Consider the following 19,062-nt stretch of genomic DNA (forward strand, 5'->3'; position numbering starts at 1 on the left):
AAATTACTCATTATTGACAATTTTGGCAAGGGACATAACTCGCAACGTATACATTTGTTCAAAATGGAACTTTGCATACAATTACTTCATACGTTGAGCCACGTTGTCTTGGAAGTTCGATTGTTTCAGTTTTATAGTTCAAAAAAAGGAACAGGTTTTGAAAATTCAAAATTTTCAATTTTTGACCTTGACCTTTTTTGACCCTGATTTTTGTAGGATTAAAGGTCATTCACATTGGCTATCCATTTATACTTTTATATTTGCTGTCCTATCTCAACTTCCGGTTTTATAGCCGTATATATTTAAAAATTTTGATGACTTTTATCTCGTAACCTTGACCTTTGTTGACCGTCTCCCTTTCAATGTCAAATGTCATTGACCTTGGCTATCTTCTGATACTTTCATTTGTGAGGTCTGTCTACTTCCGTTATAACAATCTTCATACGTTCATCCAATTCTTAATGGACTTTTCATGCTCTTTCCAGTGATATATAACAATCGTTATTTTAAAGCAAAATTGAAATTCGTGAAATTTGAGGTTTTTTTTACAATATTTCTGCCTCTTTGAGCTTGGTGTGTATATATCTTATGACCTATTTGATGTAGAACATTTAAACCTGGAACACAACAAGATAATTTGAATATGAATTCACCTATGACAAAAAAGTTGAGGTGGGCGTGGCACATCAGGGTTGAATTACTAATTGTTTACATTTTGGGGAAGGGGGCATAACTCGCATAGGATACATTTGTTCAAAAAGGAACTTTGCACACAATTACCTCATTATTTTGGTCAGATTGTCTAATAGGTCAATTGTTTCAGCTTTATAGTTTAAAAAAAGGAACGAGTTTTGAAATTTCCATATTTTCAATTTTCGATTTTGACCTTTATTGACATTTGTTGACCTATATCTTTTGACCTGTATGATGTAGAAGGTTTAAATTTGGAACACAACATCACATTCAGAATATCAATTAACTTATGCCAAAAAAAATGAGGTGGGAGTGGCACATCCAGGTTAAATTACTCATTATTGCCATTTTTGGCCAGGGGCATAACTCACAAATTATACATTTGTTCAAAATGGAACTTTGCATACAATTACTTCATCTGTTGAGCCACGTTGTCTCAGAAGTTCGATTGAAGTAGTTTCGGCTGTATCGTTCAAAAAAAAGGAACAGGTTTTGAAAATTCAAAATTTTCAATTTTTGACCTTGACCTTTTTTGACCCCTGACTTTTGTAGGATCAAAGGTCATTCACATTGGCTATCTATTTATACTTTTATATTTGCTGTCCTATCTCAACTTCCGGTTTTATAGCCGTATATATTTTAAAATGTTGATGACTTGTATCTCATAACCTTGACCTTTGTTGACCGTCTCCTTTTCAATGTCAAATGTCATTGACCTTGGCTATCTTCTGACACTTTCATTTGTGAGGTCTGTCTACTTCCGGTATAACAATCTTCCAAAGAATCAAAACTTCCCTTTAGACTGCTCTTGCACGTGATGTAATTATCGTAGAAGGTTGATTTTTTCAGAGTCTATTGCAATTTGCTACATTTGCAAAGTCCCATTCTGTGCCACGTGTGGCTCTAGTTTATTAGTGAATTTGAATATCAGTTTCAGAACAGTATTGTTAGTCCATGATTTTCGCATTGATGAAAATCTCAATCTTTTATTCTCTACTCAATTGCTTAGTAACTAGACATGAAAGTCAATATATATTTTCTCCCCTTAGCTTAGTCTAACAAGATCACAATAAATGAACATATTCCAGAACCAAGGTTTATTTTCAGCCTGTTCGTATAACAGGCATCAAAATAATGGAGTTTTCATTCAATTTTGATATAATTTGTATAATATATCTGGATTGAGGAGGCTTGTTGATAATGCTTTTATGTTAACAGTGTGGTAATAAATGGCAAATTATTTTTTAAGCTGACTTGGGTGTATGTTGTCTTGTGGCATAAATATGGATTGAATATATTAATGTATATTGTTTATATATTGACTATTAAAGGGACAGATGTGCCATTTTGGGGGGTTGATTTAGTCTTGAATATATGCAAATAGCCTTCAGAAGTACTAGAAATGTATGAAAATCACATTATTCCTTTAAAAATACTTATTTTTTTTCTATATATCACAAAGTATCATAAATTACCATTTTAACATTCAAGCGTGTGCTGTGAACAGTATAACTGATTAGCTCAGCTAAAAAAAATTCCAGTTTCTGAGACTAATGTATGATTGGTCAAAAAAATGGCCTTCCTGTCCCTTTAAGAATTATTTTATCTAAAATTTGTTGACATTATGATTATTTCGAATTCCTTTAGTTGTGATGATTATTATGATATATTTACCGAAAGAATGTTGATCTTGTTATCAGTAGGGGGTATTAAATGCTGCTCTATCATGTGACAAGACAAATGACCATGTGAAGTGGGTCATGCACATTTTATCACTCTGTAAGATTACATTAAACATAAATACACTTCCAATTTATTTTGCTGTAATGTAAATTGATCAGTGTGAAAATAAAATGTGATAATATGTGCCAATGTTTATATTCTTTCAAAGGTAATGTAAGAATATCAATTATCATTACTAATATGAAAATAGAAAAAAAAACTATAAAATTCGATTTTCCTACATTGAATGTAGTTATTCTTGCTTGAAGTATATCATCTATATTTTTTCAGGTATTAATAAGAGGGCGTTCCACAGATGAAGCTTTATCTACAGTCCCAGACCATTTGTAAATCCTACTTAATAACTATATCAGGTATATCTTAACTCAGTGTAAATTTGGTTCTTTATAGATACCGGTAGACAGATATCCTAAATGGCTGCAAGGTAGACCTACATCAGAAAAAAAATTAAATCCAGATTAGTTAAACTAACTTTACTCTGAAATCATACTTGCATTAATTATCCATTGATTAAAGGGACATTTGTGCCATATTAGGGGGTTTATATTAGTCTTGAATATATGTAAATAGTCTTCAGAAATACTACAAATGTACGAAAATGGCATAACAATTATGATAATTCCTTCAAAAACATCTCGAAGTAGTAGTATCACTCACTATTTCCATGTAAGTCTTTGTATATATGATAGAGAAAGTTAAAAAGACTTTCAAACGAGGATAATTCTGGATACCGACAGATTTCGACGGTGGGCTGTGAACACTATTACTGATAAGCTTTCCCATTTCTGAGACTTAAGATACAGTTGGTAAAAAAAAAAATGGCCCAGAAACTTTTGGCACAAATCTAATGCTATCACTTTGGCTATGTGTTACTTAAATATCCAGATCATGTGGATTACCTTTCCCTTGTTGGTTTTTGTATTTACCTCCAGCAGTATTGACTTAGCTTAAAGGCGGTATTTATTTTATCTAAAATTGTCTGTAACAGAGGCAGAGCTTCTGCCACAAATCTTATCTATGTCATCATACCAATGCCTTTACTTCCAATAATCTTATGCTGCTGGCACAGTTTGTCACCAAACCTGAATCTTGAGTCAAATCCCAGGCGTGCCTGTGCTTCCCCAACAAGATTATCCTGATGTAGACAGTTGATATTGTCGCAGATTGTTTTATAGTCTTTTTTTAAACACATGTACAAATATTGTCATAGACTAGAAATATTTACGAGGTAACAATTTGTCCCTGCTTTTTAATGCAAATAATTATATATTTTCAAGAAACAATTTTTTTGTCCCTAGAAAGTGACATTTACAGCAAAATGAACTTTTTTTTTTTTTGTTACAAATAAATGTATGTCAATATGCAAATATCAACTGCTCAGGTATCTTGCTTTTTTGGCCTCTGATAAATGTTTCAACTGCTGTTCCTATAACAGATGAAATAAATGATGATCTCACCAATATTATCTTGTTTGATTTTTCTGTCTTGTGTTATATGATATGAAACTGTGTAATATCTAAAAGAATATAGTCAAGTTTTACTCAGTAACTTGATCTATGCCAATATTACAAGCTGCTGGGATCTTAAAAGTTTTTGTGGAATAGTAAATGATTGTTGTATTAAGTTTCTATGTGATTTTATTTGTTCTCTACTTGTGTATGATATTGATTTGTTTTTTTGATTTTTATGATTTATTTGATACTGTTAAATCTTATGGAATTAAAACAATGACATGTATTTTCTATTGTCTTCTTTTATAAATATAAATAATGCAGTGGAATTTTTTGTTTTCTTTCAATAAAGACGAGTATATATAAAAATGGGACAAATGAAAAGAAGATTAGTTTAGAAGAACACAAATCTGAGGTAATCATATAAACAGACTAAAATGATAAAAATAATTGTTGATAAATGGTTAAAATAAAGTAACAAAATGACACACAAACAAACTAGTTAATCCTTGAACAAACAGGTCAGTCAAACTAAAGCTTACTTTAGACAAGCTGGACAGGGTGTATATTTACTAATAAACCAAAACAGGCAAAAAAAAAGAAATATACTTTGATCCAGCTCAGTGGCAGAGCCAGGTTTACATCTGAGGGGGGCGAAATATCTGAAATAGTTATGAGACTTTTGCCCGTAAAACTTGCTTTTGGGGCTGTGAGGGGGGCACTGTCCCCTCTGCCTCCGCCAGTGATCGGCTAAAATTAAACATATCTAAAACACATGTTGCTAGATTATCCATATCATTTTTTGGTTTCTAATATGGAAAGGCAAAGACATATCCAATATCATTATGTCTTAAGTTCTAAATCAAAGTTATGATCAGTTTCACTCATATTGGCATCGATCATATAAATCAGAATACTTTACTAAGATAAAGCATGACCATACTGTGAAAAATAAGATACGAAGTAATTATTTTGACATATTAATAAGCCATTAATTATGCTGTTAGATTTCCCAATTGTACCATGTTTTGTCTTCAGTCTTACCTCACAAATGTGATGCATAAAGTATGAAATGAGAACAAGAAATCTTAAAATCGTGTTTCCCATCATTCCATAATTTTTGGATCTACAAAAACAACTTGAAATATGCGTAGAATTAAAATAGGTGCAAAAAAAAAAAAACAATAAAAAACTTATAACCTTGTCAAGCCAACAGCATTAATAGATGGTTGCCCTTATTCTATCTCTTAACGAGAAAATTTAGAGCAAAGACATCAGTATCCCCAAAATGTACATGAGTGAAGTGATAAGGATATATATATATTCTGAAAAAGCTGTCTGTGTCCATTTTAAAATTTAGGTTCATGTTCCACAGTGTATCCAAAATCCAACATGATTACAGTAATTTAGATATTCAACAATAGGCTACCAGGTCATACATTCATCAGCATACAATCGAGCAGTTACACAATAATAAATAACATTGTAAAAGTCAAGCTTTATAAACACGTATCACATTGAGTAGCTTAGCAGTAGAGGAAGACAGCTCAATCTTATTCAACATATAAAACATCAGCAAAATTACATGGTCCCATTTCACTTGATAGTCCACCAACAACATATAGCTTGTCATTCCACATAGTATAACCACAAGAACTGTGACTTTGTTCAGAATCTGCTAATTGTAACCATTTATTTTTCTTCACATCATAAGCCTCTACTCGATTTGTAGGTTTTCCATCATTAGCTGGAAAAATAGAGATACAAAGAGTAGAAAAAGTACCACTGTAATAAGTACTTATTATCAAACTGAAATTAAGATCCACTTATCAACAGAAAAATCAAGCTTTAGGTTATCTACTATGAAAGACTGTATTTCTTGTATTCCTTGATAATGTTTCGAGATTTGTGGTGCAAGCAAAAATTGAACAGAAAATAGATGAAGAGCAAAAATTTAGCAACACTTACTTAATCCACCAACACAAACAACTTTACCTCCACAGACACCAATAGCAAAATCACCACGTTTTACCATCATATTATTACCAACCGTCCAATTTTCTATATATAAATAATACAGTGAAGTCAGTCAGAATATCAGTCAGTGTATTACTCCCATTCATTGAGAATCTCGGTCAGTTTATTACCACCATTTATTGAGAATCTCAGTTAAATTAGAACTCCAATTTACTGATAATTTAAGTCAGTTTACATTTATCATTCATGAGAATCTCAGCCATTTTATCATTCCCTTCACTGATAGTCAGTTTATTACTATCATTCACCACTGAGAATCTCAGTCAGTTTTTTTGCTCCCATTCACTGAGAATCTCTGTAAGGTTATCCTTCCATTCACTGAGAATCTCAGTCAGTTTATCCTTCATTCATCAAGTCTGTCATCCTTACTAGGCAATGAACACTTAACTTGGCCTAAGGAACAAAAAACTCACTTTTTTCAATGCTGTAAACTTCACAGGTATTAGTAAAACCTTTACTGGCAGGATGGCTTAATCCACCCATACTAAATAAATGGGTATCTGTTGCAGCATACATAGCAAATACTCTTTTACTGGGTATATTCTCTAATTGTTCCCACTTATTGGTAGTAAAGTCAAAACAGTCAACTGCTAAGCTTGGTAGTTTACCTTGTCTTCCACCTGTCAAAATAATACATAAATACAATGATAATATGGCATCTGTACAAGAACCTTTCTAACAAATGGTTCAAAGGTAGCTGATTTATACTAACTGTTTTTTTTTCCAGGTATGTATAATTCATTTGAACACAGCAGCAGAATATTTCAGTTAATATTATGATATTATGTAAGCTAACCAAGTTTTACATTGTATTAACAGAGAAATGTAAAAGGGATATAGTCATCTAAATATTTTTAAACCAGCTACTTTTAAAATCTAGTTCTCCTAAAATTCTGTGGCCATTTAGACACTTAAAGGACTAATTTAATGTTGTATGGACACAAAAATGTTAATAGCACGCTTTTGTCAAGTCTACAGTTTGTGTTTTTAATTTTAGGAGAGCCAGACATCCGGGATTTTAGTACTAAGAGGGGATATTGAAAGCTAAATACAACAACTACAGTATATCTTTTTTCTAAATTACAACTACTATCAGAAAAGGATTACTTGCTTGTCTTTACACTAAGGTTTCTTACCTAAAACGTATAGTTTATCTTGTAAAAGAAATGCTGATGAAGCATATCTAGGTGAAGGCATGGACGGTAACTGTTTCCATTTATTTTGATCAATGTCATATTCTAGGAATAAATCCTTTGGATTGGTATTCTTGGCCATACCCCCAATCAATAAAATTTTGCTATCTGAAAGGAAAGGAATTAGACAACAATCAGATACCATGGTCAAAATGAAGTTTTATGAGTTTACTAATGTTATGCCATTGAGTTCATATATTATTAATTAATAAACCATCTACTAACGATTCAAACTGCAAAACGAAACCCGAAATCAAAACAACATACTGGCAAAACATTGGTAGGAGCTAATGAACTTTTCATAAGAGGAATCATAAATGAGTAAGTATTTTAGAATGAAAAGTGGTATCAGGTGTCTAGAAGAGTAAATATACCCTGCTTGGCACCACACCATCATAGCTGTTCAACATACAAAACAAACACAACAAATAGGAATGTGCCAACAAAAAGTTCAAAGGATGTAGATGTAACTGATGAAAATATATTTTTTTAATTTCAATAGTCAAGGGAGAGAACTGATCACAATATTAAATTGCCAGGCAAGGTAATATAGCTTTGATTTTGAATAAATATATTTGGCAGTACAGTAACAATCACCAGTATGAAATATTTAATCTTCAGTCATACACTTCTTTTGAACTTTTTGGGGCAATACTGAATAATATTACCAAGTTTTGTCAAAATCTGTCAAGAATTGGGCCTTCTAGAGTTTTTACAGGCTAAAACTTGAACATGTTTTTAAGAACAAGGCAATAACTCGTATTAAACATTTTTCAATTCCTATGATTTTCAATAGGGCTCATCAATTAGTGATATCAAACACTAACACCAATTTTCGGCAAAATCCATCCTGTATTGTCCCTTCTAGAGTGTTTATGAGCTAATAATTTAGCGTGTTTTCAACAACAAGGGCAATAACTCATACTAAATATTTTTCGATCTTTCTGATTTTCATTAAGGTTCATCATTGGGTGATAACCAATACTCACACTAAGTTTCGTCAAAATGCGTGAAGAATTGTGGTTCCTAGTAGGAGTTTACGAACAATTAAGGACGAATGAACCGACGGACGGACAGACAATGGTCACACCAATATATGCCCTAGAGTTTTTACAGGCTAAAACTTGAACATGTTTTCAAGAACAAGGGCAATAACTCATATTAAACATTTTTCAATTCTTATGATTTTCAATAGGGCTCATCAATTAGTGATATCAAACACTAACACCAATTTTCGGCAAAATCCATCCTATATTGTCCCTTCTAGAGTGTTTACGAGCTAAAAATTTAGCGTGTTTTCAACACCAAGGGCAATAACTCATACTAGATATTTTTGATGCTTCTGATTTTCATTAGGGTTTATCATTGGGTGATAACCAATATTCACACTAAGTTTCGTCAAAATCCATCAAGAATTGTGGTTCCTAGTAGGAGTTTACGAACAATTGAGGACGAAGGAACCGACGGACGAAGGTGACACCAATATATGCCCTCCATTTCATGTGGGCGTATAAAATTAAGATATAGCTTACACAAGTGAGAACATTAACAACAATTTTACTGGTCTAAAAAAAGGTTTTATGACGGATTACTTTCTGATAATTAATTTAGGCCAATGCAACAATGTTAAACCTTGTGATGATGTTTTGTAATCTATCACTGGGCTAATTAAAATAAATTGATTTAACACTTTCTAGGTTGTTTGGATATTTAGGTGTTTGGCTTATGCATGAAAACTCTTGAACTCAATAAATAAAAATTGTAAAACGAACCTTTAACTATCACAGATACACCCATTAAAGGTTCAGGTAATGTTTCAACTTTACTCCACTTCTTTTCTTCTAAATCAAACATTTCTACGACATCTAATGGTGTTTGTGTTTCTGATACACCACCAATAGCTATTAACTTTTTCCCTATTATTACTACAGCTACTCCCGCTCTTTTAGTAGGCATACTTTCTAATTTGGTCCATTTCTTTGTCTCATCATTATATACTTCTAAACTGTCAATTGGTGTTCCCTTTTCATCACATCCACCAACTGCATACAATGATGACTCATTAGGAACCAAAGTTGTAAATACCCGAATATCTGTCATAGGTTCTAACTTCTCCCACTTATATTTTGGATTTGACATGATGTAACCCTATTTTCAACTAGTTTGTTTTCCTCAAATAAGATAACCTGCAATAAATCATTTGTACCATACTCATTTTAATAGGTTGTTTATGTCTTTTACACGTCATGTTAACTTGAAAGCAATGCTTTCAGGCCTACAATGAATCTGATCTATGTTTGTACCATTGGACTGACAAAAATCATGACCCCATTTATAAAAGTGTTTATTATCATAAGGCTCAGAGTCTGTATTCATAAAATCATAGAACTAAAATTAATTAATAGGTGGTTTACTAGGCTAGGCTAATATAAGGCTGGGCGATAAACCGGAATCATGATAAATACTGGTATAGGAATTTATATTGTTAGTTATATGGCCTATAACTATATGGTAGTTATCATGATATATTGTAAAATTTTTATCCAGATAAGATCATCTACATGATTTTAACAAGTAACTTAATACTTGATACAGATATTTTTGTCAGTCACCATTTTTTTTAAACATCGTGGTTCTTTGAAGGAATTGTCACTAGTTATAATGAATTGATATTAAAGATAAATACTAAGAGAAGTTAATTATACCACCCGGTATCCATACAACGTGTTTTTCTAGACTTATTTATAGATCAAACATTGTACACGAAAATAGGTCACGCATTCTGCCGCCGTTGCCGAGTTGGTTGCTCATAAAATATGGGTCAAAGTGAAGGATTCATAAAGAAAATCGAAATAAACCAATTTTAATTATTTTGTAAAATATCTGAGGATACATCTAAGACATAAAATTTGACGAAATTCGGTGTTGAATCCTTATAACCACAAAAATAGGTTACACCACTGTATTATAATTGCTTTATATCCTGATCCTGAACCAATATCGCCCAGCCCTGGGGTAATACTAATAATGGTAACAATTTATTACAGGATATAGAAGACCCTTTCACCTCCATTTATTTCGTCAACAATATAACAGCAGAACACTTGTTTAAAGCTACCAGTAGTAATTGCATTGATTACAGCAGGGTCGGCAGCATAGAATTATATATAGAAACTAGAGTCCACACTTATCACGTGACTCCCATTGGCTCAACGTTAAAGATTCGTGCTGTCATGAAGCGACGTCAGCCATCACGATTCCGGGGAGTTTCCGGAGTGAATACCCGGATATACTGTTTGTTTACAATGGACGATCTTCGATCTTCTTATTTCATGTCTATTTCCCTTAGATGAAAATTAAAAAAAAACAAGTTTCATTTCATTATTTCGGAGAATAAAGCTTTTTTCTATCTATTCGTCTATTTCATTATATTAATTTTTAGGTTATGAAGAGTTAATAGTCTTAAAGTGCCCGGTGGGTAAAGCTCATTTTTATAAAAAAGAGAAAATAGGCACTGACTTATTAGGCCTACATGATGTTTACTTGGAACAAAATTTTCTCTCCGGATATTAGCAACCCATTTAGCAGATAATTCTTGGTCTTTAAGTGGAAATCTGGATTGAAACATATCTCATTATTAAGTCTCGATCTTAATAGCCTACCAGTAGCCTACGTACATAGACCTAGCCTTGGCCTATTAAGACTTATGTTTTTATACCTTACGCTTACATTGTTGTGCCTTCAAAAAAGTCTCAGATACTACACGAATAGCAACCTGAGGTAGAAACATGAATGGCAGATTCATTTATCTATTTATCTGTTTATTAATTTGATTGTTTGTTTAGGCTAGGTGGCGAAGAGGAATTGATTCGAGAGGTTTGTGTGAAGGGTTATAGGCCTAGGCCTAGTAAGCCGTAGGTACTAGTTGTAAGGGAGTTGAGGCCTATAATATAAAAGAGACTTTCAGACTTTTAGATATATTCAATCATATATAAACCGATGGCTACATAACCTAAAGATTATAGTTATAGGCAGTAGCAGTGGGCCAATTCTATAGAGTCTATAGACCTAGAGCCTAGACGTCTAGTTTCTAATTCTAGCCTGTAGAGCCTTCATTGGCTTCGTCATAGAATAGGCTAGGCCGAATTTGTTTGAAAGAGGGATTAAATCATGATAATAGACTTGCCTATGAAATGCTAAGCCATTCCCTTTCTTTCTCGTGTTAGAACACCCGTAACAACAACAACTTTCAGGCATATTGTGTACAAAAACAATAAGTAGGTCAAGCTTTAACATCAAGTCAAGTCCCCGGACTCGCGATGGCTGACAAGGCTACTTGTCGGCCCGCGGTCACGTGATCAGTGTAGACTCTAGTTTCTATAACTCTATGGTCGGCAGTCATAAAACATTTGTTTGGGAATCACAGACACCATGTAAGCTACTGTACACTACATCATACATGGTCATGGTAAATTGTCAAACTTTCGTTTCCTACCTGTAATAATTTATAGGCCTACTAAGGAGCAACAAGACAAAAATTGGTCTTAAGACTAACCGTCATAAATACACTTTCAAAGGATTCGGGATAGACAATTAAGGAAATACTTTCCAAAATAGTAAATTGTTTCTCCGGGGGAGATAAATATCTTAAAGCGGAAGTTAGAAAAATATATCCAGACCACTATTAAACTTTCGATACGTTTTAAAGCTGCTAGGCGTAAAACTTTATCTAAACAAAGGCAACATGATTTGAAATATGCCTCTGTCTAACAGGCATGTGCATTAATGTTTTTATGGTCAGTGTAGGAATTTGCAATTTTTGGAAGAGAATTTTGCACTGTGAAATCCGATTTTCTAAACTTTCGAATCTTTAATCTAATACATATATATATATAATAATATATAATCTATACCTATATTCGTGCATATAAGGATTCAACAACGAATTTCGTCAAAATTAAAAAAATATATCTTAGACGTTTCCTCGGATCTTCTATAGAATAATTAAAATTGGTTTGTTTCGATTTTTTTTTATGAATCCTTCACTTTGACCCATATTTCATTAGCAACCAACTCGGTAATGGCTGCTGAATCATTAAATGCGTCACCTATTTTCGTGTACAATGATTTATAAATAAGTCGGGAACACAGTGTCACGTTGAATGGATACCCAGTGGTAACTTCTCTTAGTATTTATCTTTAATAATATTTCATTATAACTCATGACTATTCCTTCAAAGAACAATGATTTAAAAAAGTAGTGACTGACAAAATATAAGATAAGTATATTTATTGCTAAAAGTCATCGAAACAACATAAGAATATGGTGCACATTGTGTTCTACAGAATTTTTCTGCTAACATGGAATCTACTAGTTTATCATGTGACTTCGTTCATTGCTCTGCATTCTAGAGACGACACTTGATTTCCGATTACAGCTTAGGATTATAAGGAAATTCGGTCTATAAAAAATTGTGATATTTGGTAATTGTGTGATATAGGCCAGTCCCTTCTCATGTGATTTTTTTTAATAATGTGAAAATGTAGGCTATCCGGTAATTTTTTTAACCAATTTGTCACACATAAATAATTGGATGACTGATATTATCATTTCATATTCATATAGTTTCAGTTTTATAACAAATTAATTTTATAGTGCTTCTATACACAATGAAACCTATTTCTCACCTTTGTATTATATTTCTATTATAAAATGGCGTATTTCAATTATAATGTTCGTAGGCTATCGTGGTGAGGTAGCCTACTATGGTATACCATGTATGTTCAATTGTTTTAAAGAAATATGTTCATTAGAGACACCTCTCTATATATAATGGTTTATTGGGGAGTGGAATTCTGAGTCCGACTGTATATTATCACTTGGTAGTGGTACAGTTATTTCTAGTTGAGAAATCGCCCACGATTGCACCGAGGCCCGTGCTAAAATAGCATATAGTACAGCTCCAACAACACACACTAAGGCTCCTAAATAAAATACGTGTCTCCATTCTTCTTGTGATTTCTGGAATATCAGAGAAATGAGTAAATGATATATAGAAAGACTACGCTGAATCAAATGAAAAAACCCCTGTTCAAAGAGCTTACAAATCTATTTTTGACGCGCATCATATGTCGAACCATTGGCACGTACGTATTAAGCGTTATCAATGTATTATGCATGCGATCTTGGGGGTCTTAGATTTCTTTCTGTATTGTATGCTACATGTATCAGCTTGTAAATGACTTACATTAGGTGTTAGTGCACCAGCTACAATAGGTGCAACCATTCCAGGAATAGTACCGACAAAATTACAGATTCCACAAATAATACCAGAATATCTAAAACACAAATGTTTTTCTTGGAAATTGTGGAATTATATCTACAAGTTTAAGGGATTGAAAACCCATTCAGTAAGTAGTTGTTTATGTTTTTCGGTTGCATAGATACAGTTTTTCAAGACAGCATCTTTGCAGATACGCATAACATTTCAAAAAGTATACCTTTCAATGTTGAGGCAAGTTCTAAGGATAAGGACCTTCTAAGAAGAAGGTATAATTCTATACTTCAATGGAAAGATTCAACATACCTTGGAGCAAAATCAACAATATTTGCTATATATCCAGCTGATGAACACGCTAACGCTGCTGTGCTCAGAGATAGAAATACCACAGCCAGATATCTCTCTTGTATAGAAATATAACCAGTGCCTATTAGAAATCCCACTGCCACCATATAACCTATAAGATATAACCATGTGTAAATATTAAATAACAGAACACAATTTTATGGTATACCACTCCTTAGTTTTATTACACACGACGTTTCAACAATCTACATTATCATCTTCAGGTGAAGTGTGTAATAAAACCAAGGAGTAGTATACCATAAAATTGTGTTCTGTTATTTAATGTTATCTCTACCCCTAAATGTCGCCAAGGGATTATGTGTAAATATGTTTTAAATAATAAAGACGAGACAAGTCATTTAGATCGAATCAAACAATATTAGACATAATATCTTACCTGTGCATTGGAATGCTTTTCTAGTATTTATAGTATTGCATAACTGTTTACTTCTTAAAGTATCAGCTAAATAACTGGAGATCAATGCCATAATGAATGATGTTAGAGGTGGTAATGTTGAATATACTCCATTCTGTTAATAGATAAAAAATTTAAGATGTGACACGCAGTGGAGGCGCCAGAAAAAGGCGTATTCCATCTGTACCCCCACTTTATTTACAATTTAAAAAAAAATACGTTTCCGCACCAAAATATGTGTCTGAATGCACCAAATTTCTTGGGAGTACCCTACTCAGACGATCCATGAGAGGCATACGTCAAGACAAGATTCTCGGAAAAACGAAGCCAATCGTAGCCACGTCGACAAACTATAGTTGTAATGTGGCATATGGTGTCAGTATACCTATCGTAGATGAACTTTTGACTTGGGCATACACTTTTCAGGTTGAAGAATGACCTCGGGGACAGTCTTTTCCACCAAAAGAGTCGTCGGGTCTTGGTGTGTAATTAATATACAAACAAGCAACATTAGCTATACTATTATTACATGTCAACTTACAGATTTAATATCATATTTTAAAACATCTTTCATAAATAACGGTAAACATGTTAATAATGTATAGTCAACCCAATCTGTACAAAAATTACCTATAGCACAGGCCCAGGTAGCAGGACTGGTTAAAATACTTAACCATGGTATATCTGTATTCTGAAATATGGCAAAGGATCAGATCATCATTAAACATGTGCAGGTGTCAAATGAAAAACCTAAACGGCATCTTATGTATATGATATATTCTGTAAGCGTATACCCAAAAGGTATGTTATCTAAAGGCGAAATGTTGAATGTCTATTCGCTGTCCTTGAAGATTGGAGATAACTTAACTGGGACCTTTTTTGAAATCAAAACTGTTACCGTTGTTATAGGTAAACTATCTACAATATATTTTCTTTCTTCTTCTGTTATATTTTTACTTGTACACGGTGTATCAGATACAACAAGCATCCATACCACTGACCAAAAAATAGCAAATATTCCTACAAAGAAATACCGACCTCTTACATTTTACATGTCATGTTCATGACAATGTTCATGTTGATATTTTACTAAAATAGTTTAAAAATCAGATCGGAATTATATAAGCTATGCCTACCTGTAAGATAAAAGATGGACGGCCAACCTCCAGCAAAACCATAATCACATAAAAGCCCAGAACCTGTCATTGTAATTATTACACCTGCAGCACAACCTTCAACAAAATAAAAGACACAGTACACAAGGTAAGTAGCCTACATATTGGTGTTCTCTCCTCGGTCTTCATATTGCTTTTCCGACACGTTACCAAAGTTATCCTTGAAAAGGATATTCCTGACCACTTTTATATAAAGATGTACAAAGCATAAATCATTAAAATCACCGTGTTCTGTAAAGAGCTGTTTACATATGAAAGTTTCTTGAGAGCTATGAAGGATTTTTATATAAAATTCGCAAAAAAAGCTTACCTGAGCTTGCTAATGCTATCAATTTAGTTCTTTCTAATGGCGGAGCCCAACGTCCAAACAGACAAAACAATGATGGATAAATTGCACCCTAACAAAAATGTAACAGTTAAGTAATAAAAAAAAATCTCTATCAAATTATATATAGGTTTAACTGATGCAACACTTCCAGTAGCGTTCTAAGGTAAACATACACCTAGGCAACTAATTTTGAAAATGTAAAAATATAAACAATTCAAGAGGTTAGCATTTTTAAAAAAATGAACAGTGGATATTTATAATACTTACTCCAAATAACCCAACTAAGAATCTAGATATGTACATGTATATTATCCCTTTTTTGGCAACTAATGGCATGGTAATTGTTATTAGCCCTGCCAATGTCATCATAGCCCCAACAAGTCTTTTGGCACCAAATTTAGAAGCAATCCACCCCCCTGGTAACTGAAGGATTATATAACCATAGAAAAACGAACTTAGTAAACCAGTTTGTTCATTTGAACTCCAATCCAAATTACCACTCTGAAAAAGACAAGCGCAATCAATTGTTACCATACATGCTTCAAGAAACAATCACGATACGCATAGCTTCTATGCTATTATAACTGACATTTTATTATTATATTATAATAGTGTATCTACACACATTATAATATTACATTGTAAATCATATTATAGTTAGATAGTTTCAATATGTGTATAACTTGTCAGGTACAATATGCATTATCATAACTTGTCAGAAACAATATACAATGCCATAACTTGCCAAATAAAATATACATTATCATAACTTGCCAGAAACAATATACATTATCATAACTTGTCAGAAACAATATACAATGCCATAACTTGTCAAATAAAATATACATTATCATAACTTGTCAGAAACAATATACATTATCATAACTTGTCAGAAACAATATACATTATCATAACTTGTCAGATACAATATACATTACCATATCTTGTCAGAAACAATATACATTATCATAACTTGTCAGATACAATATGCATTACCATATCTTGTAAGGTATAACGATATACATTATTATAACTTACCATTACTTGTCAGATACAATATACATCACCATAACTTGTCAGAAACAATATACATTATCATAACTTGTCAGATACAATATACATTGCCATAATTTGTCAGATACAATATACATTATCATACTCTTTAGTTACAATGGACATTATCGTTAGATTCTTTGTACATTTCCACAATTCGTAAGACACGATGTGTATCATAACTGGTCAGATACCCTAGACATAAACATAACTGGTCACATACAACGTATTCATTATCATAACTTGTCAGATACAATGGACATTGTCATTACTTTTTATCGAATATAATGTACATTATCATAGGTAGATAGAGTTTAGGGTGGTTGGTTGAAAGGTAACAAGTTGCTATTCAACAGAAATAAGACCCCGAAGTCAATCACAAATGATATTGTGACTGACCACAGTAGATTGTGACTGACTTTTGTCATTCCAGTGAATCTTTTTAGATCTCTATAGTCTCACTTGGAGTGGTTTCTTTCAATCTTTTGAAATAGTGTATATCTGTTTGGAGCCTCAATTTTCTACCAAGTTCTACCATCTTTGGAACAACTTTTCTTCAACAATAATATAAGCTTAGTGAAGATAATATCAGTTGTTAGCTAAACACCCCATCTTTTGGTTAGTATTCATGTTTGCATATTTATTCTCTGTATATATTATCCATATTAATTTATCATAAGGTGCTATATTTAATCATGTGCATATTATCATTTAACTTACAGTGATAATAATATTCGGTGTTTTATGTTTTAATTGTACAGGTATTATATTTGTTATTATTGTGTATATTATTATTTCAAGGTGTTTGTTTATGATGTAATAAAGTTCATAAGATTCAACCCCAACGAGTTAGCCCGGCTACAAACTTACTTGAATGTATTCAGCTCACTTTTCAATAAAGGAACTTTAAATGATATTCATTTAATTTATGATGTTAAATGGCACTAATACTCTAATACTAGATATTCCATGCATGATAAAAACTTGATTGTTGATTCAAAACCAGTAAAGGACACTTCTCTTTAAGACCCTTAAACATGGACCCTTAAACATCAAGATAGCTAAGCTAAAAAAAGTTTCAAGTATTGAGCATCATTGTACAATTACTTGCAAAAACTCCACCTCGACTGGTGAATGAAAAATGACTGACGATTTCGACTAATTGTGACAACTTGGGGGCCTAACAGAAATCACTGACACAGGGTCAAAGCAATGTTCACTATAATTGTTAAGGCGAGTATGTAATGGGAATTCGCAGTGCTTCTATCACACTGACTTAAAACTCAAAAATATTATCAATATATAATTATTACATAATAGTAACTAAATACTATTTTTTTAACTCTTTCACTGAAACTACAAACCTAAACGTAAAATTAAATTAACAAATATTCATTAAGGTTTAACAAAATGTTAGCCGGACTTTCTGAAATAATGATCGTTTTTAATGATCCTAAACTGCACTTTAGATAGAGTGTACATAATCAATATTCGTTAGCACTACCACACTTTCAATTTGCAAGAGTAAAGTTGCCAAAAGCATATAATGTTGCAACTTACCTCCGATAATGGAAAGGAATGTCGAGTATGGTTATTAATAAGATCAGTGGTACTATTTAGCCCAGTGCTGTTTACCATACAAACTATAGCCACACTGAGATTAGTTCTTATTCCAAAATGAACAGCACAACCAAAGAAAACCATGTAACCCAATTTCCATCTCTCACTCCAGTATAACGGAACTAAATATAAAATCAGTCAATTGCAGATCTGTTAATTTATTCATACAGGTAAAGAGGCTGGAAAAGGGAGGGAGAGAGAAATAATTTGTTATTTTACCGGGACGTTTCTGTAACACTGAAAATATATATCTAGAAGATTGCACGAAGTTACTTGACTGTGACATACATAAATACCATTGAAGTAAGCTATTAAATCTTATATCATGTTTAAAATTTGGCCTATTTAATATAGACGAGTATAATTGAGTTATCTACATAAGTATTCTATTATCTTTCATTTCCAGGCTCATTTGGATAAGAACATGTTCTTAAAAGATGTGAAATGTGAAATGTATGTTAGTGAAATATGTACTCCACGGGCATAATTTCTTGGGGAGGGAGCATTAATTTCTTACCTTTTGATTCACTTGATAACGAAGCAGAACTTGAACGGGGAAGTAAAGAGGTCCTTTCCGCATCCGACATTACGAAATTTTGTTAAAAGTCCGTTTCAAATCCCAACATAATCGTACAAGTCAATGTGATAATAACCTGTCCTAAACCTTGTCACAACTTCTCCGTATTATACATTTTATCTGAGTGTTGGCAAACAAAATAGATATAGTT

General features: G+C 32.6%; 2 protein-coding genes across 2 annotated transcripts; both read right to left on the reverse strand.

Moving 5' to 3' along the window:
- Positions 1-5,440: 5,440 nt before the first annotated feature.
- LOTGIDRAFT_213446 (hypothetical protein) lies at positions 5,441-11,725 on the reverse strand (the record flags this gene model as incomplete). Its single annotated transcript, XM_009051725.1, has 6 exons — positions 11,673-11,725; positions 8,890-9,303; positions 7,061-7,225; positions 6,338-6,544; positions 5,856-5,948; positions 5,441-5,634 (listed from the first exon to the last, which is right to left on the reverse strand). Exons 2-6 carry the CDS (start codon positions 9,254-9,256, stop codon positions 5,441-5,443), a joined length of 1,026 nt encoding a protein of 341 aa, XP_009049973.1. The 5' UTR covers positions 9,257-9,303; positions 11,673-11,725.
- A 1,216-nt stretch (positions 11,726-12,941) lies between these two features.
- Positions 12,942-18,418, reverse strand: LOTGIDRAFT_113326 (hypothetical protein; the record flags this gene model as incomplete). Its single annotated transcript, XM_009051726.1, has 10 exons — positions 12,942-13,139; positions 13,366-13,456; positions 13,705-13,840; positions 14,129-14,273; positions 14,700-14,849; positions 15,027-15,178; positions 15,295-15,390; positions 15,644-15,731; positions 15,929-16,162; positions 18,275-18,418. The coding sequence occupies 10 exons, from the start codon at positions 18,416-18,418 to the stop codon at positions 12,942-12,944; spliced, it is 1,434 nt and encodes a 477-aa protein (XP_009049974.1).
- Between the last annotated feature and the right edge of the window lie 644 nt (positions 18,419-19,062).

Source organism: Lottia gigantea, assembly GCF_000327385.1.
Source record: "Lottia gigantea unplaced genomic scaffold LOTGIsca_17, whole genome shotgun sequence".
Lineage (NCBI taxonomy): Eukaryota > Metazoa > Mollusca > Gastropoda > Lottiidae > Lottia > Lottia gigantea.